The sequence below is a fragment of the Nerophis ophidion genome, linkage group LG14 (assembly GCF_033978795.1).
Source record: "Nerophis ophidion isolate RoL-2023_Sa linkage group LG14, RoL_Noph_v1.0, whole genome shotgun sequence".
Lineage (NCBI taxonomy): Eukaryota > Metazoa > Chordata > Actinopteri > Syngnathiformes > Syngnathidae > Nerophis > Nerophis ophidion.
This window is the reverse complement of record NC_084624.1, coordinates 32,571,079-32,592,811: the sequence shown is the minus strand read 5'-3', so window position 1 is coordinate 32,592,811 and position 21,733 is coordinate 32,571,079. Positions and strand designations below refer to the sequence as shown.

Sequence of the window (21,733 nt, the reverse complement as noted above, 5' to 3'; positions counted from 1 at the left end):
GTTTTTAGTTATTTAAATATTTGTTAAATAGACATTCTGCGCCAATACCCCCAATTGATCACCAGGCGTATCCTATTAGATAAACATCTTACCTTAAATAAAAGCCTTTTTTTCTCCCCTTTTACTGACACCAATATGTGTCCTTGCACAACAATTTGCTTGATTTGCAGACTGTAAATCTGATGTTAGATTTCTTGTCAAAAACATTTTTTCTTGGTGCTATATGTCGACAAAGATATTCTTCCCGTTATATAGACTTTCTAAATGTTCTTTTAAATATTCATCTAAGATCGCAACTTTACAGTCTTAAAAAGATTGGGCGTATTCAGATGTTTTTTGTAAAAAGTGCAATGTTTTTCTTGTTTAGATGTGGCATTTTAAAGCTGTAGGTGGCCATAAAGTTTAAAGAGAGTAATTTTTTTAATAAAACTTAATTTATTTCTCGTAAAAGTATGATTTTTTAAAAGCTTTTTCTTGCAAATTACAATTTTATGTTCATAAAAAGTTTTAAAGTTAAGATTTTTTTATTCTTTCCTTGTTAATTCACACAAAATTGCAATGTTTCTAAAAATAATATTTGTATAGTATATAATGCAGTACAGGCCAAAAGTTTTGACAAACCTCATTTCAAATGAGTTTTCTTTACTTTCTTGATTATCTAAATTGTCGATTGTCACTGAAGGTGTCAAAACTATGAACAAACAAATGTGGAGTTGTGTACTTAACAAAAAAAGGTGAAATAACTGAAAACATGTTTTATACAGTATTCTAAGTTCTTCAAAATAGCCACCCTTTGCTCTGATTACTGCTTTGCACACCCTTGGCATTCTCTTGATTGGCTTCAAGAGGTAGTCACCTGAAAGGCTTTTCCCTTCACAGGTGTCATAGTTTTGATGCCTTCAGTGACAATCTACAATGTAAATAGTCATGAAAATAAAGAAAACACATTTGAAATGAGAAGGTGTGTCCAAACTTTTTGCCTGTGCTGCACATTGTTGGTATTACCACAACATATTTCACTTGCTGGTCAGAGATGACATCTGTAAAGCTGAAATTTACAATTAAATAAAAAAGGACAAATATTTTCTATAAATAAGGAATTCAGAATAAAGTAAACGAGGAAAAGCATTAATGTCCACTTTACTGAACACTGAATCTTATTGGCTGAAATGTACAGAAACAAAAATATCAGTGATAACAAAAACTGTCCCAGCTTCTGCCAACAGAAGCAAACAAATGTGCTACAAAAAAAAGTGCCATACAGAAAAAAAAAAGTTGAAAATGACAAACAGAAACTGTATCAAAGAAGTCTACGGCAGTCTTTTTGTCTGAAACTCCACAAAAACATGTTTTTGTTGGGTTTTGTTTTTCATTATAACTTAATCCACACACACCAAGATATCTACACACAGCCTGCTAACAGTAGTATGAAAGATGCTTCACATTCCAGCAATAATAATAATAATAAATACATGCAACCATTTCTGCAAAACTAAAAAACAAAATGGAAGATAGCTGCGCCAAATACCTTTTGTAGGCCTTCGTGGGAGAAGAAGTAAAAGCACTAATAATCGGTGCAAGTGAAAGATGTCCCATTTCTTCTCCAAGAAGTATCACCGATGTCCATAGTTTTATTCATAAAGTATTGGCCCAATTGTGGAAAACCAGCTGTGATAATCTCAGGTGTTAAACTTCACATACGTCATGATGTCTGTGAGGTAAAAAGTGTGCAAAGAATGTGGGGGAAATCATCAAATAAAATAGCTTCTTGTGCCATTGTCAAAATCTTTTTTTACCAACTTGAACACAGGCTGGTGAGTGGGACGAAAATACATGTTTGTCGAATTGTATTGCTATATAAGAGAAGTTAGAACACAACGTGTGTATTCCAAGTGTTTTTCTGCTTGTTTTCCCTCCAAATGATCAATGCTGTTTAGGTTAAGCTGACATTTTTTTCTACGGGTGACCAAGTTCATGACATCAGCTGCCTCTCCACCCAAAAACACACGTAAGTATTAATATTGTCACTATCTCCACTTAATTTGACTGCTCTTGCATTCCTTCAACACAGCCGCCCACCCTCCGTTACAAAAAAGTGCTTTCATTGGATTTCATCAGCACAGGCCGAAGGGCATCAAGCTCAGCCTTGATCAAAGATTGAAAACAGACAAAAGTTTTAGCTGAAAGAAACTAATACTTAAGTGACTAATTAAACCTGCTGCTCTTTTTCCTGCCCAAGGTACCAACTTAACAGATAGCTGACATGTACTGCATTTCCTCAAATAGTGACCTCAACCACCAGGTAGGGTCATTCACTTTGTCAAGAAATATACCTCACTTTCACAACGACCACTTTCCCATACTTTCATTTATGTGTGGTAGCTCGCCACAGAAAAAATTGGTGTCTGTTTAGTTTTTCCCCGTATATTTGGCATGATTTAGATCAAGGGTGTCAAACGTACGATCAGGCCCGCACACGTTTTATCCGGCCCGCGAGTTGTGTTTGCGGAGTATACAAATGAGCTGAGGTTTTTTAATGAAATAAACAGTTTTTCTAAATGTGTCCACTGAATGTCACAATAGCAATTCTGTGAGGCAAGTAAACTGTTTATACCGAAGCCAAGCAAGAGGTACACGGTAAAGCATGGCTACGGCTCCTCCCCCTCCACCCAAATGAAATGTCACCTGCTAAATCACAAAAATTATTCCAGGGTGCGCCCACTGCTGCTGCTCACTGCTCCCCTCACCTCCCAGGGGGTTGATCAAGTGTGATAGGTCAAATGCAGAGGAAAATTTCACCACACCGAGTGTGTGTGTGATAATCATTGGTACTTTAACTTTAAAAGTGTCTGTCAAAAATGAAAAAAGTGAACGCAAAGAGTAACTCAAGTCTCTGAATAGTTTCTTTTGAGTTGGTACAGGATTAATATGTGGAAATAACAAATGAGGTATTTGATACCTACATTAGAATTATTTTTATCTATTATGTATTTGGTTCAATCCCAAATAGGCTGTGACTTAAAGACTTTGTAGGTACACTGAGACAGTTTAAGGTCATTGTGTTCATCATGGTGTTTTTGAAACTGCACCAATTTTTGCCTCACAATTTTCAACTAACTTGAATTGTACTTTTTCACAATGTGCTTGTTCCATTTTTGGCCAAAGCAAAACAAAGAAAACAATCCGAAGTTGTCTTTATTTTTAGGTTCTTATGACATGAATTTACCAGTCCGGCCCACTTGGGAATGGATTTTCCTCGTGGCCCCTGAGCTAAAATGAGTTTGACACCCCTGTTCTAGTTTGTCTGTGCAGCCTTTTGTTCTAACTTACACATCTCATGCCCACATAGGGTCCTTCTTCTCCCGTTTTGTGTGCTAATATTACGCACGCTTCTCTTTTTCATATCCTCCCGAGTGAGGCCCGAGTTGTGAATATAGGCGGGCTCATTACACTTTTCGTATTTTGCTCGGTTACGTGAGAATCATGGAATTCTACTTAACACATGAAATGTCATTGAAACACTTTAAATATGACAAGGCCGTATCAAACCAAGCAATTCCGACGCGTACGTGTGTCGCCATGGTGTTGTAGTGTGTGTATGCTTATACAGCTCTTTGTGTGTTTTTGTGTGTGTGTGCGCGCGGGCAGCGTGAGTTTGATATCAACTGTCAAAAATATCAAATTAATTGATAGACACGACCTCATTAATGTATTTTCTGTTATATAGTCACATAAAGTACAGGTCTAAAGTTTGGACACTCCTTCTCATTCAATGAGTTTTCTTTATTTTCATGACTATTTACCTTATAGATTTTCACTGAAGGCATCAAAACTATGAATGAACACATGTCTACACAGTTATATACTTAGCAAAAAAAGGTGAAGTAATTGAAAACATGTTTTATATTCTAGTTTCTTCAAAATAGCCACCCTTTGCTCTGATTACTGCTTTGCACACTCTTGGCAGTCTCTTAATGAGATTCAAGCACACCTGTGAAGTGAAAACCATTTCAGGTGACTACCTCTTTAAGCTCATCAAGAGAATGCCAAGAGTGTGCCAAGCAGTAATCAGAGCAAAGGGTGGCTATTTTAAAGAAACTAGAATATAAAGTATGTTTTCAGTTAAATCACCTTTTTTTGTTAAGTACATAACACCTCATGTGTACATTCATAGTTTTGATGCAATTTGACGACCCGCAGAGAACCCACAGTCACTGGGAGAACGAGCACACTTATCAGAGAAAGAATCCATTCCCCGACCTTCTCACTGTAAGGAACAAATGGTAACAACAGCGCCACTGTGCTGCCCACGTAAGAGGTAAGAGCGAATGTATTGAAATCATCGCGGGACTACGCGGAAGGCTATATTTGACACGGAAACGCCCACAATTAAGGCTTGCTCCAGCCTGAATGCGCATCTTTTACTGAGGTCGAGAGGGAGAGAATCCACACAATCGCACAGCTGTTTTCACTTAAGCACATGGGAGAATATGGTATTTCCCACAGCGGACTTGGTCGTGCATTATGAGGCATCTGTTCATCAATATAGTGCTATATCACTCATTGCATCTTTAAAATCAGTGCACACTTGCATGACACCCGGGAAATCATGAATTTTTTCTTTCATTTTTTTCCAATAATCGGCCGTGCGCTGCACAAAATTAAATACCTCTAAGTCAATAACTTATTTTGTTGTTGCTTAAAACGGTTTAACAACCTGAGATAATGTTGCACATTTCTTATGAAAAAAATACTCTCAGATTTACCCGCCCACATATGAACACAAAATTTTGCATCATGGCCAATTAGTACTCTAACTTTTATTTTAATATTTACAATGTATTATTAAATCAAAATCATATTATTCATTGTAATGAAAATACATCTGCACGACAGAGGCCATAACACTATTTACAATATTTAATCTATGTGTGTGGGGAAAATTATTTTTATTATAAAAATGCTTTTGTGCAAATATAGGCCTCCCTCTTATCAAACATTTACCACTAAAATATGCCCGCTACTCTCCCTGCAGGTGAGTAAATAAGTGCCCTAGACCACTATATGAGGAAATACAGTAAAACAACTAAATAATTATACACCGATGTAATAAAATGATGTCATGTTAATGAGTTAGCCGACCCTCACTGTCCTTTCTCTTCCCTAAGTTTCCAAGGAAATAGACTAATGAGCATTTTTAATTGGGTTTCAGGAGACAATGAAAAATGGTGCCTGGTAACAAACAAGCATGACTAGAAAATAGAACATGAACAGCTGTTGCTGTATTACCTAGCTCGCTAAAACATAATTACGGTTCTGAAGTTTTAGTTTGTTTATAAGCTCATCTTCAGCATGGAAGAGTCGAGTCAGTACCGTGCGGTGGAAAAAGCAGCTTTGGTCTCAATGAGACGTGTTTTTACTTGAGCGGAGAGGGCTTGGCGTGCTTCTGATGACCTGCTCGCGTGACGGGAGAATTGATTGTGGCGGCCGAGCGGAAGGGGCTACCAGGGATTTAGGGAGGGCAGAAGTCTGGAAAGTAAGGGTGCTGCAAAGCTTCTTCTGCAGAGATCCTCTGGACCGGGTTACATTTCAGAAGGTTCTGCAAAACAAAGATGTTTAAGTAAGAAGATGCCTCTTAATGTTAGTCATGAAAGGTGCGCATACCTGGAGGAGATCTCGACCTGTACTACTCAGCTTAGGCACCACGTTGACCAGTGAGGTGGTAGCCGGATATAAAGGATATGGCTGCAAAAACTGGAAGTAAGTCACCACACAATAAAAACACAAACGTCAATATTTGACCTTGTAATCTGGGAGCTTGGTCATTGTCTGCCACTGTTCTTCTGTCGGCGTTCCCAACAACGTGGCAGCCAGTTAAAGATTACAACCTAGCCAAACTACAAAACCCAAAACCAGTGAAGTTGGCATGTTGTGTAATTCGTAAATAAAAACAGAATACAATGATTTGAAAATCCTTTTCAACCTATGTTCAATTGAATAGACTGCAAAGACAAGATACTTAACGGTCGAAATGGAAAACATTATTTTTTGCAAATATTAGCTCATTTGGAAATTGATGCCTGCAACATGTTTCAAAAAAGATGGCCCATGTGGCAAAAAAGACAGAAAAAGTTGAGGAATGCTCATCGAACACTTATTTGGAACATCCCACAGGTGAACAGGCTAATTGGAAACAGAAGGGTGCCATGATTGGGTATAAAAGCAGCTTCCATGAAATGCTCAGTCATTCACAAACAAGGATCGGGATTGTGTCAAGGCGGAAAGTAGAAAAGCCAGCATCTGTGATGGTATGGGGGTGTATTGGTGCTCAAGGCATGGGTAATTTACACATCTGTGAAGGCACCATTAATGCAGAAGGGTACGTACAGGTTTTGGAGCAACGTATATTGCCATCCAAGCAACGTTATCATGGAGGCCCCTGCTCATTTCCGCAAGACAATGCCAAGCCACGTGTTACAACAGTGTGGCTTCATAGTAAAAGACTGCGGGTACTAGACTGGCCTGCCTGTAGTGCAGATCTGTCTCCCATTGAAAATGTGTGGCGCTATATGAAGCCTAAAATACCACAATGGAGACCCCAGACTCTTGAACAACTTAAGCTGTATACACTCGTGATCAAAATTATTCAACCCCCACACAATTTTGGTGTTTTAGCAAGTAGGACATTTATTCCGTATTTTGTTTATAGTCATATCAAATAAAGATGCATTAAATAGACAAATACAACTTGAATTACAAAATTATATTTTGTAACATACCAAACACTCTCATTTCTCTTAATATCTCATTGACAAAATTATTCAACTCCTTGAAGATCATAACTCTTAAGAACAGAATTTGAATAAGGTCTTTTCAATCAGGTGTTGAAAACACCTGTAGATGTGATTAAAACCATAACGAGCAACAATTGAACGGATTGAAAAAGACTGTGATGCTCAACTTCTTGTAGATGGTCAATGGTGTATTTGCAACATGGTGAAGTCCAGGGAGTGGTCAAAGAAGTCAAGAGAGGAGGTAATTTCTATTCATAAGAAAGGATATGGATATAAGAAAATAACAAAGACATTACACATTCCAAGAGACACAGTTGGGAGCATAATTCGCAAGTTTAAAGCTAAAGGCACAGTAGAAACACTACCTGGGCGTTGTAGAAAGAGGATGCTGTGTGCAACTGCTGTTCGGTATTTGAAGCGTATAGCGGTGAAAAAACCCTGGGTAACAGCTGAGGAACTACAACAGGACATTGCAGAGGGAGGAATGCAGGTTTCGTCCCAGACAATAAGGCGCGCACTACGAGATGAAGGCCTCCATGCCAGAACTCCCAGGCGCACCCTCACCTTTCCTACTGTTAAGCATGGTGGGGGGTCAATCATGCTCTGGGGTTGTTTCTCTGCCTCAGGTACCGGGAATCTCCAGCACATTTAAGGCATTCTGAATTCTATTTCCTACAAGGATATATTAGCTGCAAATGTCATGAAGTCAGTGACGAAGCTGAGGCTTGGGAGACGTTGGACCTTTCAACAGGACAACGATCCCAAATCAACATCAGAGTGGTTGCAGAAGAAGGGCTGGAAGACTCTGGAGTGGCCTTCACAGTCGCCAGACCTAAATCCTACAGAAAACCTGTGGTGGGACTTGAAGAAGGCAGTTGCAGCACGCAAGCCCAAGAATATGAATGGACTGGAGGCCTTTGCCCAAGAGGAATGGGCTAAAATACCTGTAGATCGTTGTAAGAAGCTTGTGTCCGGTTATGTATCACGTTTGAAGGATGTAATTACTGCCAAAGGGTGTTCTACTAAGTACTAAAGATGCATGTAACTAGGGGGTTGGATAATTTTGTCAATGAGATATTAAGAAAAATGTCCTTTTTTGGTATTTTGTAAAATACAGTGTTACAATTTAAGTTGCATTTGTCTATTTGACACATCTTTATTTGATATGACTATAAACAAAATACGAAATAAATGTACAACTTGCTAAAACTGTGTGGGGGTTGAATAATTTTGATCACAACTGTATCAAGCAAGAATGGAAAAGAATCCCACCTAAAAAACTTCAAACATTGGTCTCCTTGGTTCCAACATTTACTGAGTGTTGTTAAAAGGAAAGGCCATGTAACACAATGGAAAAAATACCCCTGAGCCAACTTTTTTGCAATGTGTTACTGCCATTAAATTCTGAGTTAGTGATTATTTGCAAAAAAAATAAATACGATTCTCAGTTGGAACATTAAGTATCTTGTCTTTGCAGTCTATTCAATTGAATATAAGTTGAAAAGGATTTGCAAATCATTGTAATCTGTTTTTTTTTTACGAATTACACAACGTGCCAACTCCCCTTGTTTTGGGTTTTGTATTATCACATATGACAGTCCTTCAGCGCACGCACGCGCACACACAAAGGATATCTGAAGATTCTTTTTAACTGGTCATCCACATCGTTACCAGGAAATAAAGGCCTTCCAGCGTTTGCCAGCTCTGAATAGAAACACAATCAAGAATTGCATCTTTTTCAAAAGAATAATGCTCCGTTTTGATTGACACCCATTTAACAATATCTTGTCTAAACCACTGCTGGGAAATGCAGGGCTGCAGACAACCAGTGTATCCCAATGGTCATCATCATCTGCATTTCTATCCATGTTGGCACAGAAGTTTAATTGAAAATGTTTATAAATGTGTTAATTTGTACTGATCTAAACACAAATTACGTGTGCCTAATAGAGCGGTAAATTCACATTTCTGATTAGTGTCAATCCAAATTGAGCATTCGTAGTGCTATAAAGGCAGGATTGCATACAGCTCTTGTATTGCAGTGAGTACAGCGAGTGTTTCTGTAATGAGAAGCCTACCTGCAAAAATGCAGCCGGCAGACCACATGTCAATAGAGGTAGAATAGAGTTTAGCACCAAATAGCACATCTGGGGGTCGGTACCACAATGTCACCACCTGCATAGATCATGCAAAAATACTACCATGACGTTTTGTTTGAAATCAGATCAATCATGCGAGTTAGGTTCCGGTGGAGTCTCTCCTTTTACGCATGCAGCAGCAGCACAGCCATGAGCATAAAGTGCCGTTCATTACAACCGCCTGCAGTCAGGTGGAGAGGCTTTGACATTTCACTGAGAGCAAGTGTGCTCAAGTGCAAAAAAAGCTTTCATTTTCACAGCCGGCAAAAGGAGCTTGAAAATGTTGCCTTTCAAACAGCGATACAAGGGACAACAAGAGAGTTCTTCATTTACAAACATATTACATAAAATGTAAACGTACAGTAGAAATGAAATACTTACAACAACCCCTGATTCCATTTAACTATTGGGGTGACAATTCAATTCAGTTTATTCAACACGATTCTTAATTCAAACTGCTGCTCGCAATATATTATTTGGTATAAAAACGATAATAAAACCTTTTCAAAACAGGTTCCAAAAGTTCCTCTTTGCTGCTGGTGTATGCGCACAGATGGTCTGACAAACATCTTTTAAAAATCTATTAAAAAAAAACTAAAGTATTTTCTAAATTATAAATTGATTTGGGATTTAAGTAAATAATCGCGATTCAGATATGAATACATTTTTTGAGCACCAATATTTTGGTTGGCAAAACAAATACAAACAAATTATTATTAGAACAGTCAACATTTTTGTTGAATAGAGGTGAATGAAAATTGTGCCCAAACTCTTAAGAAATATGTTTGGACATGTTCAATTTAAATTTATATTCAAAAGGTCTTAACGATTACTGCTGCTATCGTGTCTTTTCCGGAAATTACTTTCTTCAGGCTTCTGATTGGCTAGAAATAAAGCTAAGTAGAGGCTGTTGAGAGATTTGTTGCTTTGCTGGGTAAAATAATCTCCTCATTTTGTAAAAAGAAAAAAATAAGATATTTTTAATTAAAACATTTTAACCTGAAAAATAAAAATGTTTCCCGATATATTTTTTATTTAAACAAAATTATGATACATGCTTTTATCAATGCGTTTTTGTGTAAATATGTTTTACATTGAAATAAGCGACAAGCGGTATAAAACAGATGGATGCAATTGATAATAAATAAATGGGTTGTACTTGTATAGCGCTTTTTTACCTTCAAGGTACTCAAAGCGATTTGACACTATTTCCACATTTACCCATTCACACACACATTCACACAATGTAGAATATATGTAGAATATATTTATATTATTTATATATTATATATATAATATATGTTATATATTATTTATTATTATTATTGTTTATTGTGAGCGAACTGTGGTGCTGAATTTCCCCCGGGGATCAATAACCTACTCAGTGGCCTAGTGGTTAGAGTTTCCGCCCTGAGATCGGTAGGTCGTGAGTTCAAAACCCGGCCGAGTCATACCAAACACTATAAAAATGTAACCCATTACCTCCCTGCTTGGCACTCAGCATCAAGGGTTGGAATTGGGGGTTAAATCACCATAAATGATTCCCGGGTGCAGCACCGCTGCTGCCCACTGCTCCCCTCACCTCCCAGGGAGTGCTCAATGGAGATGGGTAAATTGCAGAGAATAATTTCGCCACATCTAGTATGTGTGTGACAATCATTGGTACTTTAACTTTTTAAAGTTATTTTCTATTCTATCTATGACGATGACGCCTGCTTTGTTTGATCAGCCGTTTTACTGCCGTGTTACAAGCACCGTTTGGAAACAATTCATGTATGTAAATAAACATTTAGACAATATTTTTGAGTAAATAACTCATTTCAAAACATATATATCTGTGGCTTATAGTCCGGTGCGGAAAACATATGTAGACATATTTTTTCTTTTAAATAAATAAATAAATGGGTTGTACTTGTATAGCGCTTTTCTACCTTCAAGGTACTCAAAGCGCTTTGACACTACTTCCACATTTACCCATTCACACACACATTCACACACTGATGGAGGGAGCTGCCATGCAAGGCGCCAACCAGCACCCATCAGGAGCAAGGGTGAAGTGTCTTGCTCAGGACACAACGGACGTGACGAGGTTGGTTCTAGGTGGGATTTGAACCAGTGACCCTCGGGTTGCGCACGGCCACTCTGCCACTGCGCCACGCCGTCCCTAGTAAAATTTTTTAAAATTTAGTGGGTGATGCTTATAAACCGCTGCGCTCTATAGTCGGGAAAATATGGTATTTTAGTCCCCCGGCTGACTAGCTAGCAGATAACTCTGAAGCTCTATGCAAGGTTTGGAGCCGCTCCCCAAAGTTAATAATAATAACCGCCATTACGGCAAAACAAAACTTAATTTCTTAATATTTTAAGTATCATTATCAAGTTTCATTATGAAGTATTAGGACAGGGCTATACAAGGCGAAAATTATACAGCAAGAGCAAGCAGGAGCAGGCAGGCCTGTAGCTAAACACAAACAACAGTAGAAATAAGAGCTTACTAAAGTTTAAGAAGTGTAGATGGAACCACGTTACAGCGGAAAATAACTAACAGAAAATTAAACAGGAACAATAACAATATAGCTTAGAGAGACCGTAATATAACAACTTGTTGGTGTGTCAGCATTGTCAAAGAGAGTACACGACACAAAAGAGCAGGGCAGATCCATCCATAAATTGGTGGTGTTGATACCAAGGACAGTATCAGTATATGATCAATACTGAGTCGATTTAATTGATATTTCTATTTTATCAAAATCTTCTTTTGTTGTTTTTGTTAATGTTTACACACATGGGGAATAGAACAATGGACACAGGAGGACGTTCAAGGCAAAAAAGGACTTAATTGAGTCGTAGATGGTAGTTTTTGATTCCGCGACCCCAAAACGGAATAAGCGGTAGCAAATGGATGGATGGATGGATATTGTGTACTATTGACTTTGTTTTAAACAAACAATTGTGTGTAATAAAGGAGAATAAGGGAACTACTTTTAAGGTGCTGTTTGCAACTTCCTAACACAAACATTTTTCAAAGCAAAAAATATAACAAGAACACCACAGGCTAGCTTATGTTACCATTAGTGGTTTAACAGAACACAATTGTTTATTTATCAGGATTACAAAGTTTATGTAATAACATTTTTCAACCAGCCCGAATAAAATTATGGGTATACAGCAGTCTTTCACCCGGTCTTCTCAACACGTATGTGCAGGGAGAATGTGCACACATACAAAAGCAGTCCAAGAGAATCAATGATCACTTTGCCCATCATGTTGTTGTTATTATAGAATATACACTCAATGACAGCTAAAGTTAGCTATCCAAATTGCTATAATTAGCTAACAACACCTAAAGTTAATGTGCGTGCATGTGTTATGTATGTATGTAGTTATGTCATTACATGGAAGAAGCCATAAGAGGGCATGATATACTGTGTAAAAATATATTGGAAAGTTGGCGCCCTCTAGGGATCTGTGTAAATATTGCTAAAAGCCCCTTTAAAAGATTGTGATGGTATTTTTAAAATGTCAAAAGCACTCACCATAATTCCATAATTACATTGAAAAATGTACAGTTAAAACATGTCATCAGTATTGGTATTGGCCGATCTCATTAATGGATGATTGGTATTGGAATTGGCAGCATAATTCCCTGATGGGAACATCCCTCAATATATGCAAGTGTAGGATAATCATAATATAAATATTTAAAATTACATCATTGCCTGAACCTTTCAAACTGTTTCCTTTTACTTTCTATATAATACATCTCCCAATTGCTCATGTGACACGGGGTCAAGTTCTGCCCCTTCAGCACCAACACCATCATCATCTCACGAGACCGCCTTGCTGCGCCCACCTGGACGACAATGTTTAAATGCGGCCTGCCAGTTCTTCATCATGTCAGCCACGCCATCAAAACAGAAGCTTCCGGCCGTATACAACAAGCAGGTAATAGTGGCCTTCTGATGGACGCCATAACTCAATTCATCACAACAGCACATTTCAAATTCTTCAATGGTTCCAAAGGGCGACGCATTTTAAAACCTGAGCTGGTTGGTTAGTAATTGACGTGTCCATGCTGCACATTTACCTCAGCAGAGTAACACCTCACAGGAATGCCAAAAGCTCGTGCTAACCCAAAGTCAGCCAGCTTCAGCTCGCCGTTCTGTCAACACAAAAAAATGATTCAACATATTTATACACACACACACACACACACATATAAATATGAATAAATTGTTTAGTGAGCCTCTGGATCGATCTATTTTTAGTATGGATAAATCGATGTCTGGTTGGAACGTCATGAATCGGGTGATTGGAGCTTTGCTACAATAATAAAATAATAAAATAATCTTCTGAGACTAATAAAATACTCTTCTGAGACTTCTATGACGACGTAATACAAGAGTAACGTTCTCGTTTGCGACTGACAGCAACATGGCAAAAGTAACCGTGTTTACAAATAATGCAACCCTGAATATTTAAAAACAGCACTATTTTTTGGAATTTTGCCCGTGGTTCACAGTCATTATGGAAGACATGACTGCGGATAGATTTTTTTTTGCATTCTAAATATTAAATAAATAAGCGATCAAATGTTGGCTTAAAGTGGAGCCAATGAGAGGTTGTCTATTTCACCCATAAAATCCAACAAATAACCATCCAAAAAGCGCCTACTGAAACCCACTACTACCCACCACCCAGTCTGATAGTTTATATATCAATGATTAAATATTAACATTGCAACACATGCCAATACGGCCTTTTTAGTTTACTAAATTGCAATTTTAAATTTCCCGGGACTTTTTTCTTGAAAACGTCGCGTATTGAACACGTGTACGCGTGACATCACGGGCTGTTATGAATATGAGCGCTGCACTCACACAGCTAAAAGTCGTCTGCTTTAACGGCATAATTACACAGTATTTTGGAGATCTGTGTTGCTGAATCTTTTGCAATTTGTTCAATTAATATTGGAGAAGTCAAAGTAGAACAATGGAGTTGGGAAGCTTTAGCCTTGAGCCACACAAACACACGGTGATTCCTTGTTTAAAATTCACAGAGTTGAAACTTCACTATGGATCACAGCAGACATGGATCCCGACCACTTGTCAACCAGCAGGTTTCGGTGAGAAAATTGTGGTTAAAAAGTCGCCACTTACCGGATATCAGCTGAGCTTGCGCCTCACATACAGCTGCCGTTGACTTCCGTGAGACACTGCGCGTCAACACCCGGCCGTGGACGTACACTTCCGACTATCAGGTACTGTTAAACTCACTAAAACACTAGCAACACAATGGAAGGATAAGGGATTTCCCAAAATTATCCTAGTAAATGTCTCTAAAAACATATGAATCCGTCTCAATGCAACGCGATTGCAATCGCGTTTTCTTTTTTAATTGTTTTTTTTTTTTTTCTAGTCCGTCGCTATCAATATCCTCAAACACGAATCTTTCATCCTCGCTCAAATTAATGGGTAAATTGTCGTTTTCTCGGTCCGAATAGCTGTTTTCATTGGAGGCTCCCATTAAAATCAATGTGAATATATGAGGAGCCATCAACATGTGACGTCATCTTCTGCGACTTCCAGTAGAGACATGGCTTTTCTCCAGTTGCGAACTTTATCGTGGATGTTCTCTACTAAATCCTTTCAGCAAAAATATGGCAATATCGCGAAATGATCAAGTATGACACATAGAATGGACCTGCTATCCCCGTTTAAATAAGAAAATCTAATTTCAGTAGGCCTTTAACATTTTGTGACTTGAATATTGACTAAGCATTAGTGATATTGTTATTCTTAGCGCTAACGCATGCAAACTATTTTGATGATCACTAGCTTGTGTAAAATTTTGACCTGAACTGGTGAGGTATTTCCTCGCTTACTTGCTCCCTAGAAATGTATTGTAGATCATGAATCATGCTTCTCACCTGGATAGAAAAAGGCTGAGAACGTATTCCAACAAGTTGGTACACTTTAACAGCTGATTAGGACCCGGAAATGGCGAGAACACAAAAATACGCTTGGTTTCAATACCCTTTTCTTCGCAAAGATTATGAGTGATTCTTCATCTAAATGGGAATATATGAACATCCTGACAGTCTGCATTCTAATGACAGCAAACCATGTACAGTAATTAATGATTTATTATGTTTGTTGGCTCTCATGAAGTCTGCAGTGAGCAGTAATTAGTGATGAAGAAGAAAAAAAAAAACATTTTTAAATCAATATGCGGCGTATGCTTAAAATTATCAAAATATGTAAATAATAAATGTTATTATAAATCTGCCTGTTACTACATTACATATATATTTACATAATGTATATAAAACCTCAATGGAGGTGTTTTCAGATGTTTTTTCAAGGGCTTCATAGGCAGAATAGAGCGGCTACCAGAGACTCCATTGTAAGTGGACCTTTGATCGCATGTATTTAATATTTAGAATGCATTAAAAAAAAAACATCCAACGTCATGTCTCTCCTAATAATTGTGAGCGATAAACAAAATTCCCAAAAAAGTGCAGTTTCCCTTTAATACCGTGATAACATCACACCTTTCGATACCGTTACATCCCTGTTATCCCATCATGATATTTTCCCCAATTCTCACTCTGTTGATGAGAAGATTCTGCGGCTTCAGATCTCTGTGAAGAACATTTCGACTGTGACAGAAAGCGAGTCCTTTCAACAGCTGGGACATGAACGACTGCAAAGAGGAACACAAAAGGCATTTTTTAGCAACTTTAGATACATTGATAGTCAAAATATTTTTTTTAAAAATCTGATTAATCTCAGTAGATACCTTGCGTGCATTGGATTTCACACAATTGTCAGAATTTTATACAGAAATGTTTTTATTTTAATTTTTATTTTACTTGAATGCACTACATTTATTTGTTCAAAACGTGCTAACAATATTTTTGTGAAGTACCGTCTTGGTGTATTTTGAAGTGAAATTCTCCAGCGAGTACACCAGACGGATTCACTACACTCACAAAACGTACGCATTGACCTAACTACTGACCGTATACTGTAACAACGTGCCCTGCCTTTCAGGTAACCATTCACAATTAAGGGAAAGGATGTGTGATTATTTATTTGTGCATTTATACATGATTAATGATAAATTGTAGAGCAGGACGATTATGGCAAAAGTATTAATCACAATTATTTTGATTGATATTGAAGTCATGATTAGTAGCACAATTCTTAATTAATTTGAAAACATCAGTATTTATTTTATCACCTAAACTCAACTTTAAATATAGTTTAAAATAACAATGAATATAAATTAGTACGGAAGAAACAACAGGTAAAATAATAATAATAATAACAATAATAATAGTAAGAATAATAAATTAAAACATTAGCATGATTATGTTTTTCGTTAAACATTTTTTTTATTCCATTTTCTTTTTACCTTTTCAACAAATGTTACTGCCATGGAGTGTGTGCTATTTTTGTGTCATAAATACATTTTAATAACATCCTCACACTACTGGTTTAATGCATCTTTGCACAATGTCGATCAATATTTTAGCTCAAAGCATATTTTTTTGTAAATATTATGCTTTAAGGACATTGTGCTTGTGTAGGGTACTTTTTGAAAGATTCACTTTGTCTGCGGAGTTGGAGCCGATGTTGCGCACAGCGCTGTCATTGTTCGAGGGGGGAGTGTGCTGTTGTTCTGAGCTTGACATGAAGCGGTTAAACAAACAAAAAAAAAAAACAAGCCTCTAAAGTTGCGACTGCTGTCCGGTTTGTACTTTGATCTTACACCTATGTTATTCACAACAACACAAGCAGATGAGATGTGTTGTGGGTGTAAGGATTACTCTTCGTAGCTTGGTCTGTGTTTCAAGTGGCCGTCTTTGTTTAGTTCAGGGCGGAGTGGTTGAGTGTTTCGGGGATGAATGAGCGGTACAGAACATATTAATCTCCCAAAAAATGTTCCTTCTCCTCACAATCAAAGAATAACATTTTTACATTCATGTCAATTTCCGTAATATTCTGCATTTAACCACAGATTCCGTCCGCGGTTAACTAAAAGGGGAAATAATATGTCTTTGATTTTTTTCAGCTGACTTTAATGATGACTGGTTTGACATACTTGCACAAATAAAGAGTAGCAACCATGGTGAGATCCCAAACTTCTAGTAGACGTTGTCTTGTTTCCAATCTTATGCTAACTCATCTATACCGCAATTACAAGCTCAGGAATTTGCATGGACGGTGGGCAGCCCATTGTTTTTTTTTTCCCCGATTATATTTTAATGATGGTGAGAAACCAAAATTGAGCTAAAAATTTTAATAATTGTCCAGCCCTATGATATTGTTTTTAATTAGTCACATGAGTGATTTTTTTAAGTATGATAGTCCTAATTTTTATTGATGAATCAAAAGTTTTGTGTCAAACATGATACAAACGAAGAGGCATTCAAACCTCCTTCCTTATAGACATGAAATCAAATCTAACCTAACCTGTGTAAATGCCTGATACTTCACAAACAGACTTAAGTACACATCTTAAAAGTAATCCTGAAGCCCTGGAAATATAATTTGTCAGTCAGCTAAAGACGTGGGAGCCGTTTGATTATTTTGATTTTCTCCTGTCAATATGCTAATCTCGCCTGATATTTTGACAGTACAATAGCAGCATTGTAGCTAACATAGCTATGCTAGTGTTGCTAACATTTGTGTCCTCTCGTGTCTTGCCTTAATAATATGTTGTTGTATGTGATATATGGCATCTATTATGTTGCACAAATGTAGAGTCACAGTATAGAACAGGGGCCTTCAATCTTTTCTAGGTGAAGGACCCCCAAACTGATAGAAGGAACCCAAAAAATATATCCTGTTTAAAATTGTTTTAAATTAAACTGGTCTTTGGCAACACTAAATTGGCCCTAGTGTGTGAATGTGAGTGTGAATGTTGTCTGTCTACCTGCGTTGGCCCTGTGATGAGGTGGCGACTTGTCCAGGATGTACCCCGCCTTCCGCCCGATTGTAGCTGAGATAGGCTCCAGCCCCCCACCCGCCAACCCGAAGGGAATAAGCGGTAGGAAATGGAAGGATGGATGGTCTTAAAGGTAGAGCACGGCTAATGGGTAGCTGGCAGCTAGAGCACTAACTGCTAGCTATCTTAAAATCTACATGAATATAATATCCATCCATCCATTTTCTACCGCTTGTGCTGTTCAGGGCAGCCTATCTTAGCTGCATTCGGGCGGAAGGTGGTGTACACCCTGGACAAGTCTCTACCTCATCACAGGGCCAACACAGATAGACAGACAACATTCACACTCATATTCACACACTAGGGCCAATTTAGTGTTGCCAATCAACCTATCCCCGGGTGCATGTCTTTGGCGGTGGGAGGAAGCCGGAGTACCCGGAGGGAACTCCACGCGGTCACGTGGAGAACATGCAAACTCCACACAGAAAGATCCCGAGCACGGGATTGAACCTAGGACTACTCAGAACCTTCGTATTGTGAGGCGCATGCACTGACCCCTGTACCACCGTGCTGCCTGAATTATAATTGTTATTTTTAAAACTGCAACGTACAGTGAGTAAGCTGGCCATGTAACTGCCATTAATAAATACACTAAACTTGGTTGGATCTATGTCATTTTACACTCCATTCAAAGACATTAAGATTCATATAATCAACCAGAAATTTAAATTAAAACATATCATATCCAATCCTAAATTTCACAACTCCTCTGTAGTACCGCTCTTTGCTAAATTTCCCCCAGGGGTCAATAAAGTACTTTCTATTCTATTTTATTGAAGTCTACAGACCCCTTTTTTAGACCCTCTGGTGTAGAGTGTTCCCTCCCCAATTGTGGCTTTACCTACTACGGTGTCTCCAAGTTTCAGATTTCTGGGGGGACAACCATAACAAACTCTCAATTTTGCTGAGTTTTTCGACCTCCCATGCATTTCACAGATCAGAGCCCTCATGTAGCAAGCTTGTGTACACACAACATCCTGGGGTACAACGTTTTTCATGGCAAGGTGGGGAGGGTTCACATAAAACTGTAATATGACTCATGTGAGCAGGCTACAGTATAAACACATTTTGTTATAAGCTACAAAAAATATTGGACACTGGGGTAATCAGTCACCCACTTCTAAAGTTTTACATATTATTGTAGCGACTATCTTTCCAAACGGGGTCCAGCACTAATTTCCCTCAGTCAGTTTTGCCCACGCACATCCATCTTATTCATCACTTTTTTCCTGACGCGACCATTTCTTTTTCTATTTCCGCAAACGCTTGGTTCTCGGAAACACTGTGCGCTCAAGCACACGGCTACTTTCCATATAATTTGCATATTTATAAGGGGGCGTGGCCTGTTTGTGCCAAGCCACTCACATGCCTGCGGAGGATATTAAGTTAATTGCAATCTAACAAACAAAAGTGCTTGGATTTGTGTACAAACACTTTAATTCATCCCAATTTTTTCTTGCGCATGTCGTTTAATGGATTTGATTGTACGTCCATTTTTAGTAGGAAAGCCACACAACTCTCTTTACATGAGGCCCCAGATAGATTATTCTTTGTCACTTACCTACTTCATCGGTACTGCATAGTGAATTTAGCGTCATCATCCTTAGATATCTTTGCCGGTGAGTATCGAGACAGATTTTATAATATTTGTATTTTATTACTGCATTTTCTGTACATACGACATCTGATTAAAACATTTTGGAATAAGTTTGAATGCATGTAGTCATAAACACTAGTCAGGAGCCACACTCAGTTAAGGGGGGGGCAGCATACTTAAGGGGTTGGTGGTAGTCGGGTTGGTTGGTTGGTTGGGGGGGTATATTGTAGTGTCCCGGAAGAGTTAGTGCTGCAAGGAAGTCTGGGTACTTGTTCTGTTGTGTTTATGTTGTGTTACGGTGCGGATGTTCTCTCGAAATGTGTTTGTCATTCTTGTTTGGTGTGGGTTCACAGTGTGGCGCATATTTGTAACAGTGTTAAAATTGTTTATACGGCCACCCTCAGTGTGACCTCTATGGCTGTTGACCAAGTATGCCTTGCATTCACTTATGTGTGTAAATGCCGCATATATTAAGTGACTGGGCAGCACGGTGGAGGAGGGATTAGTGCGTCTGCCTCACAATACGAAGGTCCTGAGTAATCCTGGGTTCAATCCCGGGCTCGGGATCTTTCTGTGTGGAGTTTGCATGTTCTCCCCGTGACTGCGTGGGTTCCCTCCGGGTACCCCAGCTTCCTCCCACTTCCAAAGACATGCACCTGGGGATAGGTTGATTGACAACACTAAATTGGCCCTAGTGTGTGAATGTGAGTGTGAATGTTGTCTTTCTATCTGTGCTGGCCCTGCGATAAGGTGGCAACTTGTCCAGGGTGTACAACGCCTCCCGCCCGATTGTAGCTGAGATAGGCACCAGCGCCCTCAAAGGGAATAAGCGGTAGAAAATGGATGGATGGATGGATTATGTGACTGGGCAAGCACGCTGTTTGTTAGGAGGAAAAGCGGACATAACGACAGGTTGTAGAGGATGCTAAAGGCAGTGCCTTACAGCCCCAAAACTGGTGTCCGGGTGGAGATCGGGAGAAATTAGGCAGAATGGTTTCCCCCGGAGATTTTCGGAAGCGCACTGAAATCCGGGAAAATCAGGAGGGTTGGCAAGTATGGGAGGCGGGGGGAGCAGCCCGTTAGCATTAAAGCTACAGACACACACAAATGCACAAATCCCAGTGGCGATTTCCAGCGTACTTCCAGTACACTATTGTTGAAACTCTTATTAAAATTGTTCATAAATTGCATGAAGTAAGAGTTAAATAAAATGTTATCTCTCACCTTGACTGTTTCAGGGTCTAAATCCCCATTGCAGCTGTCAAAGTATTTCTTCAAATCCTGTTGTTTGGAAAAGTAAATATAAACTTTAATATGCATAAGTGATGCAGAAAGTGACAGGATAGTCTTACCTGGTCACAGTATTCAAACACCAACGTTAACTTCTTGTCACTGTGCAAAACGTCATGTAGTCTGCAAAAGGGCAAAACCAAGTATTTTAACGACTCGCTATAAAACTAATAGTATTACTAACCAACTGACCTGACAATGTTTTTATGTTTGAGTTCCTTGAGCAGACATATTTCTCTCAGGGCAGAGCTTGGCACGCCCTGCAGGGACAGTCATTAGAAATGCAAATGCTGACACAGATCTTTTAATTCAACACACACACACCTCGTCATCGTCGTCCAAACGGACTCTTTTTAGAGCCACGATTTCATGTGTTTCTCTGTTTTTAGCCTTGAAAACGGTCCCATATGTACCTGCGGAATTGTTGCAGAATATTTAGCTGAGATTGAATGACATAGCTTGTTAGCTAGCAACATCATCTCTCTAATAAATCTGAAATATACACACGCACAAACTATTTACTGCCACATGCGCATAACATCCCAAGTTATCTTTATATGCTGATATATGTTATTATACTTTGATACTCTGGTACATGACGTTATCCATGTCATTTTAGACAGAAGCTAACGTCAGCTAGCCGCACACCAACACCGATGCTGCTAACGGCTAAAACAAGCAAGCTAATATTAGCGACTATGTCACTTACCTTCTCCGATTTTTTCGAGCTTTTCATATTTCTGCATGTTTACCCTGTTGAGCCCGCAGACACCCAAAAGCTAAGCCCCAAACGGTGCAGGGGGAGGGGGGTTATGTTGTTAGCAGTTAGCTTGACGCTAGCACTTGCTGCTCTATTGTTACATTTGCCCGCCCCCCATAGGATAAACCATGTATTACAC

The 21,733-nt window shown here is 38.7% G+C and overlaps 1 protein-coding gene across 1 annotated transcript; it reads right to left on the bottom strand.

Moving 5' to 3' along the window:
* Nucleotides 1–1,123: 1,123 nt before the first annotated feature.
* cdk5 (cyclin dependent kinase 5) lies at nt 1,124–21,719 on the bottom strand. The gene is made up of 12 exons (XM_061920466.1): nt 21,544–21,719; nt 21,159–21,247; nt 21,027–21,094; nt 20,897–20,957; nt 20,769–20,825; nt 15,542–15,637; nt 13,020–13,094; nt 8,873–8,969; nt 8,429–8,498; nt 5,803–5,863; nt 5,665–5,745; nt 1,124–5,599 (listed from the first exon to the last, which is right to left on the bottom strand). Exons 1-12 carry the CDS (start codon nt 21,578–21,580, stop codon nt 5,513–5,515), a joined length of 879 nt encoding a protein of 292 aa, XP_061776450.1. The 5' UTR covers nt 21,581–21,719; the 3' UTR covers nt 1,124–5,512.
* Nucleotides 21,720–21,733: the final 14 nt, after the last annotated feature.